Raw genomic sequence first — 24,166 nt, forward strand, 5'->3', positions numbered from 1 at the left:
CATGGTACTCTCAGAGCTTTGGTTTACATTTCTCTCTGCGAGAGGAACAGTGGCAGGAAGATTGGGCATTCATACTTTCTCTTGCTAGTCAGGTAAGAATGTCTCTTTAGAATCTTGCTTTGAAAAAAGAAAGGAATTCCACCAATTGGCGGTGTGTTTACTCCCAATATAGTTTTTATCAGCTCTTTTTTAAACTAGCAATCTGAAAGGATAAATGCCTCCCACCATTAAGTTGTAAATTGTATTTGAAAATCAAATTTAAAAGTTCTGATCTAACCAGTGGTATAAACAGTTTTGTTGAAATACTTGTTTTTGTTGCTGGCAGGCTTAAGCTTCTAGAAAATTGTGCAGCGAATGAAAATTTCTGGCTTGTTCTGTTTAATACATTACCTCCTTCCCCAGGTGCCTTCTCTCATGATTTTTGTTTTTTAAATGCCTGAGTTTTAGAACTGAAGTGAAATTTTACAACTGAAAATCATATTTTAGAATGGAATGCTTATGCAGCTGGAGCTATAGTTGCTGCTGTTGTATTGAAACGCAGTTTGTATTTTACGGTCGCTTGTATTTTTAGGTTCCTCAAAGTGAACTATTCTATGAAATAGGCAGACAAGTTCTGCCTATGTCCTTAGACCAACATGGCTACAACCCGCACCCCTGTTCTATGAAACACTTTTGATTTTGGAATCTGGATGCCGTTCACTATTTCAAGAGAGTTTTAGTTGGATTGAAAAAATGGGTTTTATAGAATTAATGCAGAAACTGCTTTATTAATAAGATAGCAGGAGCAAAAATTATATCAAATATTTATTCCTAGTATTGTCTTGTTTTTCTTTTTTGGTACAGCCTGGAGCAAGTTTGGAGCAGACACACATTTTTGTACTTGCACATATTCTTAGAAGACCAATTATAGTTTATGGAGTAAAATATTATAAGAGTTTCCGGGGTGAAACTTTAGGATATACACGTTTTCAAGGTAAGCTTCAACAATTTTTATAATCTTTACTATTTAATGACTTTGTATAAAGTCCAATTTTTATATCTACCTGCTACCAATATCTTGTAGCAAGCTCCTTTCAAATTCCTATAAAGTGTATCTTGTTTTTAAGCCTCTAGTTCTTAACTCTGTTTTTTCAACCAGTAGTTCAGCTCATTGATATTGGGAGACTGATTTTTAAGTCAACAAGATTTGCTGGCAGCAAGCACTCTGGCTATATCAAGAATGAAAGGATTAATGTTTTAAATGGCACTTAACACAATATTTATAGACTTGAGGATTGCATCCAACATATTAAGTATCACTGTTACATCTTGGGAGCTAAAAGAAACAAGTAAATAATGAGGATGGTAATAGCAGGCCTTTATGTGCAGGAAGAGGATAGCAATAATGAAGGTTTTTGTCTGCAGTAGTTTTTCTGGACTGGTGTAAGCCATTGTAGGTGTTACATCAAGGAAAAAACAAATGACCAACAAAACTGCCTCTCTGTGGTGCAGCTTATCCTGGCTTCAAACAGAGTCAAGTTGGTATTTTGTTTAATAAAATACATTGCCCTGCAATATAGTGTTTGTCAGAAACTACAGCACTGCTTTATCACATTTGGGGGTGTGGAGCTATAGCATTTCGGGTAATAGAAATCCACATATAAAAAGTTCTTAGCTAAGGACTCGGTTGCTTTTTGAAATGTAAGTTGTTTTGTGGTTTTTTAATATAACATTCTCAAATCGAGAGGAATAATTGTTTAAGTTACTAAATTATTTAATAAGATGTAACACTCCTCAGCAATTGTTTTATCTATCTAGCAAACTGTTTTCTAACCTGAAGCGTAATCGAAGTGAACAGAGAGAAATCTAAAGCAAGTGTTGAATTCTTTTGAACTTCTTTCTCAAATCTAGAGACCTTAAAAAAAAAAAAAAAAAAAAAAAAAAAAAAAAAAAAAAAAATCAAACTATAAAGAACATTGTATAGTTAAATCATCTGGAATGTAGTTATACTTTTGGTACAGTTAAATTTTTATTTTGATGGTGTATAACATTTTGCCAAATGAGATCCTGGTCCTTGCTTGGATCTAGTAAGTGCCACAGCATTACAAATAGAATCTCTAATAGACCTTGTATAAAAATTATGCTGGTAACAATTTGTGTATTTTTTACACGCACTGAGAGTTTCAGTATATTTCATTAATTGGGAGAAAAGCATTCATTAGTTAAAGATGCATAATTTCTCAGCAAAGTGGGAGGCCTCAAATGAACTCTGGACTCCTACTTTTACTTCCCAGGCTTGTAAAAGACTAGGATTTACAAAGGTATCTGCTGGGTAGCTTTCAGGACTAAGGGGTATGTATGCCTTGTCACTCCACAGCGCCCCTTCAGGTGATTTGTGCTGCAGCCTGTAGGAACAGTTAAAGGAGTCATCCTCTGTCCTAGAGGTAAGATGCTGTATTAAGAAAGGTAGAGAAGATGAAAGGGGAGATAGGTGGAAATAAAGGAACTGTCAGTGTTTTACCATTCTTGTTCAAAAATTGGGCCTTACAGCTAGCATCTTGCTTTCAGCAGTAGCCTGTTGCTTCGCAAACACTTAACTGCATGCTTTACAGAAATTGTTTATGTAGAATGATGCTTATTTTAACTTATTAAAGAAGTAATGTGCATACCTTGGTCAACTTTTTTTATCTGATTTTTTTTTTTTTTCCTTAGCCTTCTGGGCTAAAAGCCCAACCAACCTAGGATGAGTATAAAGATGTTACCTTATTTAAGTGACCAGTTAATTCTTGGTTGGGCTGGCATTTATTGATATCCAGAGATGGGCTTTTTGCTTTGCAAGCCAAATATGTTTGAGCAGTTGCTTGCATCCTAGATGCTAACATTTTAATACTTGTATGTCTTTGGAATAAAAGTTTAGACTGGAATGTTAGGGTGGGGGTGAAGGGTACACAGGTGTCATCTTTGCTGTTTCTCTAATAAACCCAAATAGCATGCATAAAGATAAAGTAGATCCAGACTATTCCTTTTCACTGTAAACTTAAAGCATCTTTGCAAGGTAGGGTGTTCCAAGTTTCCAGGATTAGATTATGATCTGTATATGACCTAGAGACTTTCCTGTGACTTTCCTAGACACTTTTCTTAGTGACTTCCCCAAAACTGTGAACCCTTTTTTTTTTTTTGGTTTGGTTTTTTTTTCCCTTGGATTTTGTATTAGGTTTCCAGAAACCTTTCTAAATTTTATTCTCTTGAGACAAGAAAACTTTTTTTTTTTTTTACTTGGAGAGTGAAATTTTAATTTTTTTATCTCTTTTTTTATAATGAATCTGTGCCTTGGCAAGTATATTTCCATGATGACTTTTCAAGGGTAGGTTAGAGTAGTCAGGCTGGTTAAATAGTGTGAGAGAGGAAAGAAGAAATGCTGGGATCCAGTGAGCAGTTACTGCCAGAGACTATTCGTTCTTTGCTTTAGACTGAGAGGGGTTTCTATCTGGGGGTCTCAGTGCAGTTTGCAGACATGGAGACGTCGTACTCTACAGACAAACTGCAGCTGGCACATTTTGACTTTCTCTAGGTTACAGAAATGGCCTAGAAGAGAGCTCATGTTGTCTGACTTCTTTTGTCCACCATTTCTGCTATAAATACTGTCTCCAAAAACATCCGGTTGATGGTCCTTTCATTGATAAAAGTGAACTGACCCTTTATTGCTTCCTTACACATACAGGATGTGCAGTGATGATAGCATTTTTCTAAATCTCATATGCACCCAGTTACAGCATTAATTTCATGATATGGTGGCAGTTTTTAAAACAAAAGGAAACAATGAGGCACATTCTGAAATTTCTTGCCATGAACGTGAAGCTAAGATGGTAAATCCTAACTTGATTTTTATGTTTTCTTGTGACTTCTTTTGCTTAATCCTCTGAGACAAACTGTTCCCACGCAATCTATATAATTGGATCCATTTAATAAATCTTAAAAATGTTAGTAATTCTTGCTAATAAATATGAACTTAGCATCTCTGAGTACTCAAATTGGCACTATTTGAATAAGGAAACTCTATCAGTACTTGTAAACACTGAAGCTGAGATGTACATGTACTTCAGTTGTTCTCCGCTGCTTAGCAAAATATTTCCATTGTTTTATGCGGGGAAGCTTTAGTCAAGTTTAGATGTAACCATAGAAGCCAAAATTAGTAATTATGTCTTGTAAAGTTTTACACTTAGCGTTTTAATTACTGTTGTAACTCCCGCTGTTTCAGGCGTTTAACACGATCTTCCTAAGATATACTATAATTTTCACATGCTTATACAGACCCAAGCAGCTCCCAAATACCCAACCTGGACACGTACATTTGCAACCACTACCACAGATCATGCAAATCTCAAACTGGACTATTCGGTCACATGAGAGGTAGCAAACCATGTATGCCATAGGCTGCAATATTCACGATCTCTTGCAGACTAAAGGATGCCAATAAAAAAATAAAGCAAATCATGGACCCATCCTTATCTTGTCAGTCACAACTGCTTAATGGCTGCAGCTGCTTAATGTCCTGTTTCACTGAAACTGCTCCCTTAATCCTTTCCATTTCCCACCCCTTATCTCTCTCCCTAAAACCCACATGAAAACATTGGGCCCCTGAGGGATGTAACACTTAAGATGTGATTAACTGGTTAATTGCATCTTAAGTAGTGACCTGGCCACTTGCTCATTCAGTTAATGGTGTGATAAAATGAGAAATAAATCACACAGTTATTACACAAAATATTTAGAAGAACTTTTGTGGCTGATTCCTGTCATGCCTTTAACCGAATATGTGGCCAGTGCACCCAGTCTCTGAAGTACACTGAACTCTTTCAAGACTGGTGTGCATCAGTGGCTGGGAGTAATCCATAGGGGCTCCCAGTCATGGGAGCATACCATGCTCCCCTGTGTTTGGAGGCCCACATTAGCTAATAGGAGCATCTAGCCCACATGAGAGCTCCATGTGCGCTTCTGCAGCTGGGAGCTTTGAACAGCTGATTGGGGCTCCCAGTGGAGGGGACCCAGGGAACCAGGCTTGCTGCTCACTGGTGTGGGGGGAGCCTGGGATCAGATTCTCCCTGTACCAGCTTTCTGGTACAGTGGGATCTCATGTTTTATCCCACAGTCATGCTTCCTGCCCTGCACATGTGGCATGGTAGGAAGCATGTTTGCTAGAATCTTGTATCGGATCGCATCACGCCTTTAAATGAACGTCTGTCAGGAGCCTTAGGACTGTAGTAGCAGGGAGTAGAGAATTCTTGCAGTATTCTGGCTCGGTGGCTCCAAGGTTCCTTCTTACTTTCGATGTGCTTTGCAATAGAAATTCTGTGATTGTAGCACTAGTTGGCAGATCCTGTTCAAAGCATTTCAACCTATGAATCTAAAACTGCTTTTTTTTTTTTTTTTTTTTTTGAGGTCTAATTTATGAGAAACAGTTTAATCTCCCCTATGGTATTTTAATAAACTTGACATGCCTGGCCATCTGTAAGTATATGGATAGTTGTTTACTTTTGTTAAAGATGGGACGGAAAAATACTGATACTTGCTGCTCTTCAAAATATTAATGATCCATGCCAATCTCTCCAAGTACCTGGAATAACTGTGTCAACTTGCTATAAAAACATTTGTACCAAAACCTATGGTTGCACAGCATTAACATACAGCTACACATATAATACGTAAGAGGGCTGCAGCAATACTGAGTTGATCCTGGACACATCATAAAACAGTCTGTTAGGAAAATAAATCACTACAAACCATTCTTTTAAGTCTCTATCTTTAATAACATCCCCAGAACCTCCATCTTTACAGGATAATTACTCTTTTATTGTAACAGATTCCCAGTCAAGTTTGACATTTCACTTGGTATAAATATATGTGCATTATCATATACAACCTTCTCAGTTTTGGAATTCTTTGAAAAATTGCACTTTTTTTTTTTTTTTAAAGCAGTCCTTTTTAGATTGAGTCCAGGTTTTAATAAGAACCTGATTTGTTTCTAATTGGTATAATTACTGGAGAAGCGACTAGAAGTGTCCATAAGGGCAAAAGAGAAGTTGTGTATTCACAGTCACTAAGCAGAAGCATGCTGTAATCAAGGACCCATCTGACACTTGTGATCTGAATGGTGATGCAGAAATTATCCATTACTACTTCTCCTCTCTGCTTCCCTGGATTAGTGCAATGCACTTGTTTTGCCTCATTCAGGTATTTGTTGTACTTCAGATTTGTGTAGTGACAACAGATGATGGAATTATAAACAGTAGAAATATGTGGGAACCTGGAGGTTTAACAGCTGAATGAGGACTCTTTAAACCAGGCATACGTTATGATACAATGTTGGTTTCTGGTATCAAGGGTGTAGTTGATGAGTTTTGGTACTGGAGAGGGGAAGCATCAAATTCTTTCCTCTTCATGGGCAGAGCTAACTTCAAACTTATTTTAACTAGCTGTCTCGCAACATTGTACCGATACCTGCCATTGCAGCCTATATGCATCGATATGTAATTGTATTGGCTTGATGCATCTACTGAAACAAAGCCTCAGTGAAATACTTAATATTGACATGCTAAATAATCATTGGTCTTTGTGTGCATTTCATTGAGATGAATAAGCCATTTCTAAGTTTGAATTATTGTTCCTAATATAGGCAGACATCGCTGTATCTTTAAGAGTGCTTCTATATGTCGCCATATGGTTGCATTGCTACAGTGTCATGCTTTAGTACTTCCTTCTGGAACTACTAAAGCACAACATAGTAACTGCCCATACTGCGCTGGCGCATGGTTAGATTTTGCTGCTACTTCATCATTGTAGTGTGCTAAAATGGGGGAGTGCGCTGCTATGGCCAAGTAGCTGCCAATCACGTGTAGACTCATGTGATCACTACAGTAATGTAGTGCATCACTATGGGGACATAGGGCAACGTGTAGAGGTACCCAAAGTTACCTTTTTTTAAGTGAAACGTTAGACTTGGTGGAGTTCAGAGTTTGAAAAATCTACAAGTATGCAGTGATATTTATTTATTTTTGTGGCTTTCTAATCTTAACATACACAGGATCTGGATAGTCTGAAGAGACTCTACCCTATGTTCTTGCTGCAAAAAACCATCAAGGCGGGGGAGTAGGAGATTCATTGGATAAGTTAAGTCTCATGAAGACTAAAGAGCAGGAGGAAGAATTTGATAGGCTGCTCCTTCCTGCTCTGGAGGTGTTTGCCTGTAGTTGTGAGTAGCTCCAACTTAGTAGTTTGTGTAAATGCACTGTACGCAGTGAAATGGAGTAGGACAGGAGTTTGCACCAGTTGAGCTTATTGCGGTTAAACAGAGCAGAGGAATATGAATGGATTGGGCTTCCATAATTTTTCTGATGTTTTCTTGTGGTGCAGCTTAATGTTGATTATGGGAAAAGGAACTGGTTTCTAACTATCAGTTCTGCCACCGTTTTAGGAGAAGAGACTAAAACACCTCAAGCTTTTTTCCTAGTAGACCTTGGGTGCCTCTGCTTCTTCCTTGTGGGAGCTGTGGTGGCAGTAGCAGCACCACGCTAGAGCTGTTGTTGCTGCTGCTTTGGGAACTTCATAACATGTTAAGACTAATTGTAAGTCCCATGAACTATAGAAGAAGGGAGAGGGATAGCCCTGCCAATCAGTAGTAAGGTGGAGAGAAACGGGAGGAATTGGTAAGAGATACTGCTACTGCCACAGCCTCAAATAGCCAACAAGGGATGGATGGGACTGAACAGGGGCAGGGAAGGATAACACTGTGTTGCTGTCTGTGGAGGGGGTCTTTGTTTCAGAGGGGTAGGTGGGGTTTTGGATGTTTGGGCAGACATGCGTGCCAGGTGTGTGGAAAGTTTACTTGATGTTAATGCTGTTTTAATTTGGATATAAGCCATTTAGGCAGTGATTCCCAAAGGGTATGCTGTAGTACACTGATGCGCTGAGAGCTGCGGGAGTGTGCCATAAAAAATGGGTTGGATGGGCCCTGGCCATGCCAGTCTGACGTGGCTGGATGAGGCCTGCAGGCTGGCAAGTGAAGCATGCCACCAATTTTAATCCAGAAAAAAAAATTGCCCCAGATACCAAACATTTGCAAAACACTACATTAGGAAATGGTCATAAGGTATGGTTTACAAGATGAGTTTCATATATGGCCCCTAGTGGTGAATACCTTGAACACGGGGCTAAGGATTCATTTAACTGAAGCAAGAGTGTAGGTTGTAGCCGTGTTGGTCTAAGGACACAGGCAGACAAGGTTTTTTGGGTAAATCTGATATCTTTTATTAGACCAACTCAAAAGTTGGTTGGTATAATAAAAGATCGATATGGTCTAATAAAAGATGTCAGATTTACCCAAAGAAACTTGTTTAACTGAAGCAGGCTTCCTTTTGATTGCTGTGGAAATCCTGTTAGCAGTAACTGACTGCTTGGTGGTGCTTTTCTCTTGGGCCTCTCGTGTTAGTCCTGTTAGTCACAGAACCTAAGAGGCAAGAAGTGAGCAGAGCCCATGAAATCCTAAATTTGTTATAAAAATTAATTGGCATAGTCCTGAAGGGAGGGACTTGAGGGCAACCAAAGTGATTATAGAAAAGAAGAGTTCCTAACTATGTCATTGGGACTGTTATTGTGGAAGCTTATAACATTGCATATCTGAGAGGTCTTACTTTTTCAAGTTGTGATGGAGGTGGTCTCATTTGTATGGTGTGTTGCTTTAAAACATTAGTGCTGTTATGCAAATTAGGCTGTAATATGCATTTTTAAAAGTGCAAGCATTCAACACTAAGAAACTAGCTTTCTCTTCAATGCTTGATTGACTTGGAACTTCAACTTTTCATTCAACCAGTATTGAAATGAAAAATAATTTGCTTACCCACCTATGCAGAATTAATTTCCAGGAATTACAGGAGCTTTTTCACTGCATTAGCTGTTAGCATGTATTTTCAATGTAATTTTGCACTCCTCATTCCTTTGGATAATCTCAATTACTTTAGACACACAACTTCTTTTTTTGCTAATGGTTATCCTTTTTATCCTGCCATTTGCTTCTTTTAAATCAAGGTAATCAAATGTAAAGTTGGGATGTGATTGAAAGTTATATTCTGATTGACAGGGAATAAACTACAGGGGAGCTGCCAAACTAATCTCACTTCCACATTTAGACTTTTATAGAATTTTTAATATGGACTTAAAACAAATAGAAACATTTGTATAGCTAGAAAAGGAGAGAAATGAGAGAGAAAACATGCACATTTCTTTGGAGAGTTTAAAACCTAAACATCAGGTTTCCAGAAACCTGATATGAGCAAGTGTCACTGTTCCGTTTTCATTCTCCAGGCTTGGAGAAACGCAAGGTAACCTACAGGAGCAGTTGCCAGACTTTTCTGTTGACATCTCCACTTTTGGTTGCAAGCCCCAGATCTGCAGTTATGTTCTTGTTGTGCTTCTGACCCCTAGTTTGGGGATGGCTGATTAACAGGTGCCCTTTTCAGTATTGCCCTTCAGTATCTTAATGTTCAAGGAGGAGATTGGCTTAATTTGTTGCAGTCTCAGCTGCTAACCTACTGGAGATAGCTATGCTATTAAAGGTTGCTATGCTACACATGCACTTGGTTTGTACCCAGCTATTTATAAATTGTCACAAGGTAAGGCATACTTTTGCTTGAATTGTCTTGCTGGGGTACATGTAAAGAGTTACTCGTGTTCCTGGAGGAAAAGAAAGGCAGTTACGCTTCGAGACTTGCTGTGCCTGACCAATTTGCTTGCTTTGCTTTTAAAAATGATCTGGAAAAACTGCAGCTTCATTCAAAGTCTGTTCTCATTTGTCTAAGTTTTTAAACTGACCTGCTTTCATCAAAGAATGATGATCTTTCAGCATTTCTCAGTTAATTGATGTAAGTAATTAATGCAGTTCTCACTTTTTAATGCAGCGTTTTGAGGCCGTCTAGCCAGACAGGGACAGTTTGCCACGTATCTTAAGTACTACATAATATATGGTATAATATTTTTTAATAATTTGTGAAAGTATCAGGTTAATTCTTGTTTTTTTAAAAGAAAATGATGATTTTTTTTTATGATACATAATTTAATCAGATTAAGTGGTTGAAAACAAATCTTTGTTACAACTGTTAAATTTACTGTTGTCTATTGTACTATAAATTTTAGGGGAACAGTATTGCAGTGACAGCTAGAACGATAAGTGTACCTATGTGCCAACTTTTACTATATTGAATTAGATTGTGCACATAATTTCTTGCTAGGCTAGTGGTTCTCAACTGTGTTTGACTCAACATCCCTCAGAAAATGCCAGCTCTTAGTTTCACTCGGGTTTTGACTATGGAAAAATAGAGCAGTTTTTTTTTTTCTGTTCGGAAAGCCCGCAACAGGTCAGCATTTTTAACACTATGGATCCCCATTTGAAATCTCTGGATTTATACTGTGGATCATTAGGGACCTACCAAATTCACGGCAGGAGTGGGCTGTGCAGTGACACCTTTCATCTTGAAGGTTCCCCTATGTGTCCCCCACTGCTGCTCGGTTCAGGGGCCCCACTGCTCGCCGCTCGCATGTCATCAGCGGGGAGGCAAGAAACACAGTTTTAAATATGGCACCTGAGCCTCAGACCTCTCAATGCTCACTCGGCTCAGGGCTCCCTGCCCCTACCCACTCGGCTCAGGGCTCTCTCACCCTACAAGACTGTGGGAGCAGGGGTTATAAGGTGCCCCTTACTCGCCTTTCACTGAGGAGGCAGCAGGCCTGGCATTTCTCGGGACTACCCTGCCATGGGCAGCTGCACCAGACCATCCTACCCCAGCAGGGTGTAGTTTTTGGTCATGCCCGGGACCTGGAGCCTCTTCCTTCCCCAGAGGTCCTGCCCATATACCTCCATGATGTTGTGAGCAGCAGCTCAGCTGGGTGGCATTTTCTCCACAGCAGCAAACTGCTGTTTCATCCCTGAGGGCTCGAGTTAAAATGGAAGCTACTCAGCCCCTTCCTCCAATCACAGGGCCCTCCTGTGGTCATATGACTGCCTCATCAGGCCTGGCCCACACCTGCTGGCTGCCCTGCTGCCTGCTCTAAGCCCTTAAAATGGCAGGCACCAAGGGTGCTCTGCCACTCGCCTAATAGTGCTAATGTTGTGTGGCATCCTGCAGCACCCTTGACGGGATCTCAAGGAGCCCCAGGGTGCTGTGGAACCTTGATTGAGAATCACTGTGGTAGGCCAGTAGTGATTGGCTGTGCTGAAAAAGTGGATCCATTTCCATGGGACAGCAGCCTTCAGCTGACTGAAGTGGGGTTCAAAAGAAGGAGCTAGACTGTACTCAGTGGTGGCAGGTAACAGAACAAGGAGCAACCATCTCATGTTGCAGCAAGGGAAGTTTAGATTGGATATTAGGAAGAATGTTCTCACTAGGAGGGTAGCAAAACCCTGAAACAAGCTACCCAGAGAGGTGGCGGACTCTCCATGCCTGGAGGCTTTTGAGACCCAGCTAGACAAAGCCCTTGGTGGGATGATCCAGCTGGGGATGGTCCTGCTCTGAGCAGAGCATTGGACTAGATGACCTGAGGATCCCTTCTAACCCTAATTTTCTCTGCTTCTATGACAGCTGCAATGTGGTGGGGTATGTTTTTTCCATCAAAAAAAAAAAAAGAATGTCAAAGAATCTTGATTAAATTAAACATCTGGGCTGTGAACAAAATGAATTCAACAAAATAAATGAGATGCTATACCTAGGGAATAAAACTAAGTGCATGGCTGTAAATGGGGGATAAAGTGGTGTGGCAGTAGCATTGCTGAGAAGTGCCTGGAGGTTATGGGATGGGAAGGGAGTGGGGATCACAAATTCAACAAGTCAGCCATGTAGCGCTTTCATCAAAAGAGCAAATGCTCTTTATTCAGGGAAGCGTATTCAAGACATTACCGCTCACTGTTGGGTGGGCTTCCAGCTGTCCATTTCTGGGTACCACCTTCTAAGAAGGACTTTTAGGGCAGGAGAGAGGATCCAGAGGTGCTCAGCAAAGATAAGGGGTTGGGATGTAGCTGCATGAAGACAAGGTGAGGGAGCTGGGCATGTTCAGTCTGCAGCTTAATGGGGGCTTGATAACAGTTCTGAAATGCTTGAAAGGCTGCCATAAAGAACAGGGAGAACTGCTCTCTTTAGCCACAGAAGGCAGGGCAGGAGGCAGTGAGTTTGTTGCCAGGAATGCAGGTTGATAGTCTCAGGAAAAACAGCTGAACTGTAGGGCAGGAGGAGCAGTCTGTGGAAGTTGTAGCCACTCTCTGGGGGCAGGGCCAGGAGGCTGGCGGAGGTGGTACGTTCAAGCAAGGCTGCATAGGCATGTGTCTGAGGGAGGATAGTTTAGAAACGGTGAATCCTTCATATGTGCAGACAGTTGGACTAGATCACCTTTGTCCCTTCTAACCTGCTGAGTCTGTAAAATGAAAGAAGGTCCCAGGCCTATGTCTATCCCTTCTGTCTTTTAGGTGTATATCTGCCTTTGTTATGGGAACAGAGTTTTTGTTGGAAAAGTCCTATTGCTCTGGGCTACACAAGGGGCCACTTCTCTGCTCTGGTTGCCATGGAGAATGATGGTTATGGCAATCGAGGTGCCGGTGCTAACCTGAACACTGACGATGATGTTACCATTACCTTTTTACCATTGGTTGACAGTGAGAGGAAATTGCTGCACATTCACTTCCTCTCTGCTCAAGAGGTAAGAAATTTTTGTAATTAAAACCAGTGTGTCCCATTGTCCTGTTCTCTATACCCCTCCCTGTCTCCATGGATGTTTCTAATTGTGGGTACCAAAGGACTCTGCAGTTTGGCCTAAAGTCCACACTGTATCCTTTCCTTAATTTTGTTCCTTTCCCCATCATTTTAAACTATTCTAAAGGGTGCTTTTCAAGTCTGTGAACCCTATTTACTTATTATTTGCAAATATACAACATTGGTGAATACAGATGAACCCAAAAATAGGCAACAGTAAGACCAACAGAGGCCATGTTCAGTCCTAATGTGAATGGATATAATGTAATTCTGAAAGTTCACGTTTAATATGGCTCTTTAAGGCGTCTATGCTTGTTTCTTCTAACGGATGCTGACAGGAACCCGTTTTGGCTAACTGAAGGCGGCACACTTTAGGATCTTGAGATCGAAAGGATTGAGTGCTAGTCTAAAAAACCCTTTGCACTGAAAAAGAAATACTATATCATTTTTTGTAGAAAAAGAAAGCTATAACTGTGAATGTCTTTTTTTTTTTATAAAGCAGGGGTTTTGACTAGTGCACTACTAGAATTGGAAGGATTGCTTTGCAAATTACAAGCTCTCTGCAAGGCCTCATCAATTTTAGGGTTGTGCTTGCTGTAAATGTACAGCGTCACACACGCATTTACTAGGATAATTTTGAAATTGGGTTGAGAAGAAGAAACAACTCAAGAATTAACAAATATACTGCTTTTGAAACATTAGAATTTGTGAGCCCTTAGACGGGCTTCTAATCATGTTTGAAGGAATGTAAGTACTATGAAAATGCAGCTTTTCCACAAAGGCATTTAAAAGGAAGAATGTTTCCACTAATATGGATCTCACAGTTCATGGCAGGCTGCTTCTTTTAAAGGTCTTGGCAGTCTTGACACCTTCACATTGAGTCCGTTTTCTCTTCCTAAAGATAGGTAATGAGGAGCAGCAAGAGAAGCTGCTCAGGGAGTGGCTGGACTGCTGTGTGACGGAGGGAGGAGTTCTCGTTGCTATGCAGAAAAGCTCTCGACGCCGCAATCATCCCCTGGTCACACAAATGGTAGAGAAGTGGCTCGATCGCTATCGACAGATCCGACCTTGTACATCCCTTTCTGATGGTGAGGAAGATGAAGATGATGATGATGAATGAGGAAATCAAAAGAAAATACCAATGCATACTGTCTGATGACCCCAAAGTTAGCATTATGCTCCAGCAGTTTGTTATGGAATGACCCAATTCTAGTGGAACTGTGCTGGAAAGGATTTTTCTAACCAGTGTGGGGAGAACCTTGGCTGCTGTGTGAAGAGAGCTAAGTTGGTTGGACTGCAGTTTGTTAAAAAGAAAAAACAAGAGAAACAAAAGAATCCCCTAATTTTATTATCAAGACAGAAAAAAATTCTTTCCAATTGTAAATCTGTCTATAAATGTACCGCATGTGGTTGTGTAAGAAGTTGTGTAATAGGAAAAGTATACCAGCATCTTAAAATTATTGAGAGAGAAATTTTTTGAATAAGGGCACTTACAAAAGCACATGTTAGATGGATATTTGTTCCCTCTGAGATTCTTTTACAGTAGTGCTTGATATTCTAATTCACTTTATTCTGACACATTTCCTTGCCAGGCCCTTTATGCGAGATCTCATTAGTGCCCAGGTCAGGTTGTGAGGATTTTTGTTTGCACAAACTACCCGCAGCAAGTTGGACATAAAGACCAGTCCATTATTTTATTAATATTTTTAGTTATTGTTTTGCCCATTATAATAAAACCAAATCTTTAATGAACAAACTGGAAGAAGAACTAAATTTTTCATGGAGTGAAATTTTTTTGAATTGAAAAGACTTTTTCATTTAATATTTCATCCTGTTACATTTCCTTAGATTTTTTCTTTCAATATGGTCAAAATATTTATTCAGAAAAGTGACGTAACTATAAGGTTTCTTATTCCAGTGATTCTAGACTAAAAGTGTTTGAGTTAGCAGATGCTACATATGATTTGAGAATTTTCTGTTGTTCAAACCCAGTCTTGCTGTGATATGTATAGTATATCATTTAATCCTTTAAATATATCATAAATCCACATTGCCGCAAGTGAAAAAAATGCCTTTTAAAAGGGGCATTCCTTGGTTATTAAAATCTCATGAGGGAATGCTTAACAGTTCTGATTTAAAAAAAAAATTATGCTAAAGTTGTCTTTTAAAAGCACTGTATTATCTATTTCTCAATATGTAAACCTGGGAATTTCTTGCATGTTGATTGATGTGGCCATACTTAAATGTAAGTTCCTAAAAGTGTAAGTTCAGAGTATATTCTCCCATAGAAATTGTTATATTTGATAACTTTAACCATGCAGTCTGTAATGGATAAAGTATCTACAATCTCACTTAGAAACACTAAAGATTAATGCCAGTTTCTTTTACACAGGCAGTGCAATTCCAATCTTGATAAGCACTTTGACGTTTATTGGTGGTGTGGCTGGTGGATCGGGAATTTTTCAGTAGATGGCATTATTTGTTTTTAACTAGGATTTGGAAAGAAGCCCCATAGCACGTATTTTTGTGTAGTCTAAAGCTACGGACACCCTGAGGAACTTGCTGCTTTTTCTTCCAAATGCTGCTTAGATGGTGTTTGAAATGTGCACAACTCCTATGTAAACTTGGTGACAAACACCAAAACTATAGAAATAATGAAGTACTGTATTATGTTAGCAGTTTTTCCCATCACAGATTCCATTGAGATTTATTAAGAAATGTGTCTTCACACTTTTGGCCATTAGGTCACCTTTGATTGGTGCATGCACAAATTTTCAGGTAAAAGAATGCATGTTTCTCTGCAATATACATATGATTTACCTGAGTGAAATAGGAGAATTGCAGATAGTGAACAGGTTCCACTTTATATACAGTCCTAATTTTTAAGTTTGCTTTTGAAATGCAGTATTAAGGTAAAATGATATCTTGTCCTCTGTTCGTTTGAAATTTTGTTACATTATAGTCAAATCCAGGTGTACCTTGAACAGTGGGCGACTTCGTGGCCTGCCTACATGGGGAAATTGGTGTGGAGTAGGCTAGGGTGTGAATTTACAGAGCACCAGCTATTTTGTACTCGCTGCCAGGGTGGGCGCTCATGGTCTGTACAAAGACTACCTGCTGAAGTGCATTAAGGGGCGCCTGGCCAGCAGGGAGTGTGGAATAGCTAGTGTGCCGTAAACTTGGTCTCATCTTACTGTGAGAATGTCCCTTGTGGGCAAGCCCTTAAGTAAACTAGGAGCCAGTACTTTCATTTCAGTAGGCCACTGGAAGCGGTGTTGATGCGCCATTTTACAAAAAATCTTCATGAAAATCCTTCCCACTGTGATAGAACGTTATTGGGAATTGGAGGAAGCACAAGGGATTGTAAAATGGCCAGAAAGATAAAATGTAAGAGAGGACAAACCTTTCTCTAGTCAAATGTGAGCAAGAACAAGCCTTGCCTCTAACAGCCATCTAGGCAGCTTGTGACTTCCTTTACAAAGAAAGAAACATTTTGCAGTTAATGGCAGTACCATGCACTCTGCTACAGCTCTGCTGTTTTAAAAACCAGACCAAATCCTGGGACGCTTAGTATCTGTCTTGTGCTTTTCTTCCCAGTCGACTCTCCTGATGCATTCGAGTTTTGGCTTTGTTTATCATTACTGTTCTTCTGATGTGCTATAAAATAACACGTTCAGGCTAATGAACCTCACTGTTTTCAGAACTCGAAAGGCTTTAAAAGAATCCCCTGACTTGAGTTCTGGAAACTCTGCTAGTGCTGCGTTTGGCCTTTTCAATTAGCGAAAGGTGCAAGTAATTGGCCTTTTTGCTGTCAGTGTATACCAGTAGTAGTCTCTCCAAATAACATAAGTAAAGATTTACAGATACTGAATTGTACCTGGCTGCCAAGTCCTGCTGTATTGGCTTAACTGTTTAAAAAAAAAAAATGTGTTTTTCTTTTGATTTTTTGGCATTGGTGAAATATTCCCCATATCATTGGTCCCAGAAGTGTATGCTCACCTAGTGCAGTCTGTGGTTCTTCATTTCAGACTTTTCCGTTTGCATCTGGCCTTTTCTGGGAGAAATTCCTTGGTAAATTTGCCCCTTGAATCACTTTTGTTTTAGTAGGTTTATACACAGCCTAGCTGTAGTGGTCCCAAGCTAAGCTGTAAGTGAACTCTTGCGAGGTTCCAGCAAGTTGTAACCTGACGCATTGAAACAAGTTAGTGTCTTGTTGCATTGTTTATTTTTGATCAGATAACTTCCTTTGTGAGCTTTGCTTTCTAAACAGGTATCAGTCTTTTTTAAAGAACAGCTGCATCGGGTATCTGCCACCAAAACTGCACTTTTTCTTCCTGGAACTGCTTTACGTGCTGTGGTTGAAGGACCTCCTGCTTTCCTTCCTTCAGTCCATGAATAGTAGTGGGCTTACTTTTTAGCAAGGTGACAGGCATGTATCTTGAATAGCAACTACTTGATATCTTTTATATCTCCATTTGCCAACGAACTTGCAGCATGCTTCAGTCACTTCGCTTGGACCCTCAATCCATCTTGTCAGGATAGATGCAGGCTCTTCATTTTTCACTTCCATATATAGCCTGTTGGTTGCATATTTTGCTGGTAGTACCATTGAATCCCTCAGTAATGGCCACACCTGCAGGAGTAACAGATTACTTCTAGAACTGCAGCCAGTTACTACAATGCTCCCATTTGTAACATTTGGATTTTTTAGCACTCTAGTGGCAGTTGTTGTCTAAACTTACTTGCATCTGGTCTCTTTTCCAATATTGGATGAAAGCATACAGTGTCTATCATTCCCTGCAAGGACTCTTGTTTCCCTAGTGCAAAGTCCACTGCTGGCAATGGATGCCCTAGGAGCCACTGGCACAAAGGATTTGATTTCACAGAAAAGTATTTTTACCCATCTGGAATGCAGCTGCTTGCTTTAAAAGCAAATGAAAGTACCGGAACTAGTTATTTGAAAACTAATTTTAGACCTTGACAACACAAATTCACTGTTCTCTCCTGTTTTACCTTCATTTTTATTTTTTCCCCCCCAAAATGTCTTCTCTGTAACTAACCTGTTTTATTCTCCTGGTTTCTCTTTGCTGGTGTTTATGGATAATCATTTATATGTGCTGTTAATCATTGACAAAAGGATGGTCACTCACCTATGACATGCGACCTCTTTTTAACATGTTTGAAGCTGGTAATTAGCTTTCAGTTTAATTTAAAACAAAAAAAAAAATACAGAAGTTTTGTAACTAGAAACCTTTTCGGCTTCAGCTTTTTTTTCAGTCTTTTCTTATATCAAGTTATCTGCCATATCTAAACAAATGGTACTGGTATCTAGTTAGCTAGCTTTAAAGGGAACTACAGTAATAATACACAGGCCCTTCATGCAGTGAGCTTTAAAGCTCCTAGTACTTCTCAAGCATGTTTTCAATGTTCTCTAGAAGTTTGCTTATACTTTCTCTCCCAGCATAGGTAAGAACTGATGCAGGAGTTATAAAAATGTTCAGCTGCCAAAGGGCCACCTGCTTCCAACTCCTAAGGCAGATGACACTGATCTTCCTTCATTCAAACTGCAAACAGTGAAGTAGCAGTCATTGTAAATATTAGCAAAGCAAAGCATTTTAAAGTTACATACTTCTGCTTCCTGATATCACAGTCATCAGAAAGTCCATGGAGGAAACCAAAGGAGGTGAGGGGTTTTTTTTTTTTTGTTTCTTGGCTACCTTTTTAATTTGGAGAAGTTGAGAATTCACTATGAATTGGCAAATCTGAACTGTCCCGTCTCCCCCCACTCAGTCTCTCACACTTGCATTTTGAATAGGTACCTAAGTGTAGAGCCTCATCTGATGTAAATCATCATCACTCTGCTGAAGTCAGTGAAACTGTGGCTGTCGGTAGCTGAGAGTCTGCCTCTGACGCGTCGCAGCTCTGAAGTTGAGGCAACTCTGACTCCTTGCACTAAAGCCACATTGCCCTGCCTCTGAATTGTGTAGTCGTTCTCTTTCAAAGTGGAGGTACCAGAGCATTATAGTTGCACTTGTATGCCTTAATTTACGTTCTCAGGTTTTCATTTGGAAACATCATTAAATTGCTTCAAGGGCTCTTACGTTTCAGAAATTATAGAAATTTTATCACTTTTTATTGAAAACTGCACTGAACGCTAAATGTTCACCTTTACAATAAACAAATACAATAACGGTAACACACTAAAACAAAACAGATTTCTGATAGCCATTGGTTTTTTTTTTTTTCTGTTTGGGACAGCTTAAGATTTTTTTTTTTTGTCACAGAAACAGGAATGTTCCCATACAAAGGCTCAAAATAGGCCATCTTTTTTTAAACAAAAAGGCGATGATTCACAAAAGACTATGAATATAACATGTAACTAGTTGATACAAATCTAATAGGATTTGTTAAAATCAGTCACATCTAATAACACATTTTTGAAGTGTTCTTGTATAAAATATCACGTGAAGAAAAGAAGACTTTTATCAATGTCTAAAAAAGTGGGTTTTGTTCATAGACAGTCTGACAAGTTACCATAAAAAGTGTTTCCTGAGACATAAGGAAATGCAACATTATTCTTGAACCCTTTCCAGCTCAAGACTTTTTTCCACTTGATAAAATAGCTGCAGATTTAAAACTGAGAAAATATATTTGAGTACAAATAGTGAGTGAAACTTAATTTTTTTTTTTTTTTTTTTTTTTTGCTTTGCATCATTGGAGGGCATAACTGAACTTACAGCTACTTTATTCAGTGTGTTGGTCAGATGACACATTTTCATTTGGTGGGGAGGGGTTGGAGAGAAGTGAATACTGCTATATTCCTTTTCTCCCTCCACCCCCCAGCCCAAGATTCCTCGCCTGAATGGCTATATCTAAACACATTAGGAGAACTTTTCCATATGTTGCTGGCCATGTAAGACTGCAACAAGATAATTTTTTCTTATCTCTAGGCCAGTGTTTTCTCCTACTGCAAGAAGAGGTAACTAAGATACATGAGGAAGGAAAGGGCTGAAGCCACATGATGGTTTCCGCTTAAATTTCTAATGTTAACTCTGTGAGGATTGCTTAATGCAATGTTCTGAATACAGGTTCGTTAGCCCTGCTATTCCCAAAGGTTTGAGAAGGGAAAGATCTATTTTGTGATTTGATGCACAGATGAAGGAAACTTAACATACAATAATAGAAGCTGATCATTTATGTATCACATCCTAGTTTTCAGCGCTTCAGTAAGCAGATGACTTCTTCAGGGTTTCTCCCCAGTCTTGACTGCTATCACTTTGTTGTTAACACTGGAACATCAATGATGCATCTGTCCAAAATCAACATTACAAATTTTGTATCAAATTTTTTTTAGTTCATGTATAACTTTTTTTCCCCAATGTCTCTTGGTCCCAAGTTTATTGAATGATTTTTAAGTTATCTGCTATTGCTCGTTGGGGTGTTCCCTGTTGTCCCCATGTTTTGTGGGCTGATTAGGAGATGGAGCTTGGGAAGGATGTGCCACTGTTGGAAGATTGTGAGTAACGGGAATGCCTCCAGGGATGATGCCCTCCATAGCTGCTGGAATTCCTCCAGGTGCTACACTGACCATGCCAGGTGGATACCTGGAGGAGGGGGGGAAAAAAAAGATGTTTTCAAGTCAGTGTATACTGCTGTAGTATAGAAAAATACACTTATTGAGAGTGATTTAGGGGAGGTAGCGCGGGTGGAAACCAGGTAGCAAAGAAAATTCCATTCTCTCTTAGCCTCTAATTTGTTTAAACTCGTATCTAGTTGATTGAATGCACATATTTTTTTCAAAATCTATTTATCTTGAAGGTGCTTCTTCCTATCCTCCCATGGCTATCCTCTGTTGCTGCAGAAGTGTTTAAATTATGCCAGTAAGCTTTGACGCTGCAGCCTAATGATATACCTTTTATAATTAAGTATTTTCTGATGTTCATGCCTACTGCAGGGCTTTACCAACAAAGTTCCTAAATCGGAAATTCAAGAAAACTGCAGGTTGCCAAAGAATGCATCTGTATTTCTCAAGTGTTTGGCTGGCTGCAGCACTAGCAGGTAAGGGGTAAAGCAAGGATGAAATGGACTTGTGCAGGTTGCAGCAGCCACATCTTCCTGAGCAACCTCTGCAATCTTTGTTTTAAAAAGGAAAGGAGAAAATACTCATTCAAAAAACAAAATAATTCTATTGGGCAGCTGTAGAGGAAGGAAGAAGAGAAGCTCTTTAGCTGTGTGGAGGAGTTCTTTAGTATGTTGATCATGTGCATATTTCTGTATCTATGCAACTTAAAACGTTTTGCCCTACCAGTATCTGTATAACATGTACGCATCGTCCCTCTCTCCTATTAAAAGGGTGATGTGCATTTCCTGTTCCTTGGTTCCCCTCAGCTGCAGAACTCACAATACAAGGAAGATGAGAGAGGATGAAAAATATGCACACCACAACCCAAAGAACTCCAGTTAGCAGTAAGCAACTTATTTCTCTTTCCGAGTCCTTTCCATATACCCATTCTAACATGACGGACTCCAAAACAGTGCCCAGCTACTGGAAGCCTGGGCTCCAACTCCTAGCTCAACAGTGGCTGCAGGCCTGCTTTGCCAGACAGAACACATTTCAGAGGTTGTTTCAGTGCAATGCTCAGGTGAAGATGTTCATGGGTGCTCCAGGGGCCTGCCTTGAACATATCCATACCTAACACTGGCAATAGGGAAGCCACTGAAGCTGCTGTTGGAACAGCTCTGACTACTGCTGCTTAGTTCACTTAAATGGTCTCGACCCTTTTGGATCTCGGATGGTGTCAAACTGGGCCTAAAATTGCTGTATCTACAGATCTTTTACCTAATGAAATAAATAGCTGTGGGAATTTTCTTCTCCAGCAATGGCATGCTCTCAAGCAGCCAAGATTCTGGGGAAAAGGGGAGAGTTGACTGATTTGCTGACAGGCCATTTGATGCCAACAGCAGGTAGAAACAGGGATAAACCCTGTCTGAATAAAAGATAAGTGAGGGCATGCAGTCTGTACTCTACTTCTGTGCATCCGTGTCAAGGTCATGGCTAAAAAAAAAAAAGCAGTCTTCATAAAGAAATGAAACACTGGTCAGGTTGCCATGGGTCCAAATGGTAGCCCCATCCAGGATGTGAATAAAAGATTGAGGTCCTGTGGAAAATGGGATCCTTTCTCAGAAGAAATAGTTGGGTAGGCTCTCAGGAGCTCCAGACCTGCCAGCTTATAGAAGACAGATCACCTGTCCTTCCAGATGCATCCTCACTTAGTGGTGGGACACCAAGGTCGTGTAGATAGGACTTCAGCTCATTTGAAAACTTCCATTAATGATTAATATAATACTAAAATATGTGTTACATAAAAATACAATTCTTGGAAAAAATGGGGTTTTGTTTTTATCATGGTGGGACCAGGGTTTTTTTACAAAGGTTGAGATCTGTGGCCCTAGCTGACCTGTCACCATGCTTCAGCCCTGACGAATACAGTTGATAGGAAAGCCTAAATATAGTTGAGGAAAGGGTTTTTGTATGACACCAAGTCCACCTGACTAGGTACATCTGTTTAGCTGAGTCTTTCGTGCTGTGGAAGGAACTGAGGAGGCAGCTGTACTGTAGGTGTGAGCTTCAACTATTTTGTGTTTGAGTTGATGTGCACTTCTTACCCCAAAGAGAAAAGTTTGTCATAATGGTCGTCTATGGCTCGAAGGAGAAAAATAGGACTCCCTTGCAAATACTGGCTGGGGCTTTCCATCATGGAAGTGGAGCTCTGACCAGCACAATTATTCCCATCCTGGGGAATAAACAGCCTGTAGGAATATCTACAAGCATCCATGGTGCAGTCTGGCATATGGTATCATATCAACAGGGCCATATGGGCTACGATAGATAGGCAGGCCCTGACTGACTGGCTGGCTTCCAACAGAGAATTTACCTCATCTTGTAGAAATAAACAGTGATAGGGAATGCAGTGCGGCACTTAAGAACTGCAATCCCTAATGTGGGACTAGGTATGATCAAGGTTGAATCAAAGTGAGGATGTGAAGAATCTCTACCAGGTGTTTGGAAGATCTAGCCTTTGGCAGTCAATTGCCCAGGTAAGGACATGGGGTGGGGGGTGGTGATCAGACACCCCTTCCCCCATTAAATAAAAGTTGAGAAAAATTTCTTAAAAGGGGAAAAACAGAGAGGATTTTTTTTTTTTTTTCCAAAAGACTGTAGGCCTTGCCACAGCTATGGAGAAGAATTGAGGGGCAGAAGTACTACTGCCCTTGCCATCACTTAGGGGCATGAGACAGGTGCGTACATGTGTGGGTACTGTTAGCGTGCTGGTGGCACATGGACATTCAGTGTGGACAAGCTCTTGATGGAGAAGGTTCATGTGCTCTTGGTGTGAATCATTCCCAAGGTGTTCATATCTAGTTTCAAACCTTGTTAGCAGCGTTCAGTAGTAACAGAGAATGTGCCAGTGTGAACAATCGTAGTCACTTCCTATGTACAAATAGCAAGAGATAATGCAAGAAGAGCAAAACTTCTTGTATTTGCTAATACCAGAACTTGCAGTTGGCTTATTTGATGGATAAATTACACAGAAGACTTCCTTTCCTGCTAGGCTGTTGCATGTCATGCTTCTGGATTCCACACTGAAAGCAGTCCTTTTAAGGGCACAGAAGCCTTCCTGCAAAGACTTGCATGCTCAATATTGCATGCTAACTACAGTGTATGAGCTAAGCATGTGTGTAAGTTCTTAAAGTCAGGGCTGGTGCTAGCAGGAAGCCATGATTTAATTAAAAAATAAAAAAGCTTAATGACTAAAGCTGCTATTTCCTATTGATGACACGCTCCTGCAATCTTGTTCTGCAGTCTTAACCAAAGAAATCAACTGCTTGGTTTACAAAGATCTCAGTAAATCTTATTTGCAGGTTTATATTGGTACACACTCTCAAAGGTTCATTTTGTGGTACAGGAGTGTCACCTTGTGAGCAGGATAGGTGGCAGTGAAATTTTTTCTCAGTAGCATCAGCATTGACAAGATGGTTATTGGTGATTAATACTCCAGCCAGGGTATTTGGTGGAGGCTTCTTGAGGGTGTATCAGAGAAAATGTTGTGGTTTTAATTAAGTCAATCTTGTAAGAACAGCATGAAATGAACTTTCTTTGCAGTCTGGATCTGCCCCTACTCTGCTGATTGGTAGGTGAGAAGGATATTAGGACACCAGATGGTTATGGACATGTTGTAAGGTTGTGTGGGACACATGGGGTGTGTCCCGATGAGCATGCATGTGCAGTTTGTGGTGCCTCAAGCCCGTTTGAGGCACTGCGAACCACACACAGGGCATGTGCACCCATTTGCTGCGCTGATAATTTGCAATGCAGTTCTTTTCACACCCAGAGATCC

At 40.1% G+C, this 24,166-nt stretch overlaps 2 protein-coding genes across 6 annotated transcripts in view; one reads left to right on the forward strand and one right to left on the reverse strand.

Annotated features, from left to right (window-relative positions):
* Nucleotides 1-18,017, forward strand: part of ZRANB1 (zinc finger RANBP2-type containing 1) — a 61,982-nt gene extending 43,965 nt beyond the window's left edge. Inside the window, 4 exon segments of the mRNA XM_006026582.3 lie at nucleotides 1-92; nucleotides 844-973; nucleotides 12,485-12,714; nucleotides 13,669-18,017. The exon segment at nucleotides 1-92 is cut by the window's left edge and continues 31 nt beyond it. Of these exon segments, the coding sequence (XP_006026644.1) occupies nucleotides 1-92; nucleotides 844-973; nucleotides 12,485-12,714; nucleotides 13,669-13,887 (671 nt within the window). The 3' untranslated portion in view covers nucleotides 13,888-18,017.
* Nucleotides 18,018-18,883: 866 nt separating this feature from the next.
* The window catches only part of CTBP2 (C-terminal binding protein 2), a 269,000-nt gene continuing 263,717 nt past the window's right edge, over nucleotides 18,884-24,166 (reverse strand). For all 5 annotated transcript variants that reach the window (XM_006026581.3, XM_006026580.3, XM_025207560.1 and 2 more), the window contains one exon: nucleotides 18,884-20,371. In XM_006026581.3, coding sequence (XP_006026643.1) covers nucleotides 20,191-20,371 — 181 coding nt within the window. In that variant the 3' untranslated portion in view covers nucleotides 18,884-20,190. The remainder of the gene's footprint in view (nucleotides 20,372-24,166) is intronic.

Source organism: Alligator sinensis, unplaced genomic scaffold (genome assembly GCF_000455745.1).
Source record: "Alligator sinensis unplaced genomic scaffold, ASM45574v1 scaffold193_1, whole genome shotgun sequence".
NCBI classification, from domain to species: Eukaryota; Metazoa; Chordata; order Crocodylia; family Alligatoridae; genus Alligator; species Alligator sinensis.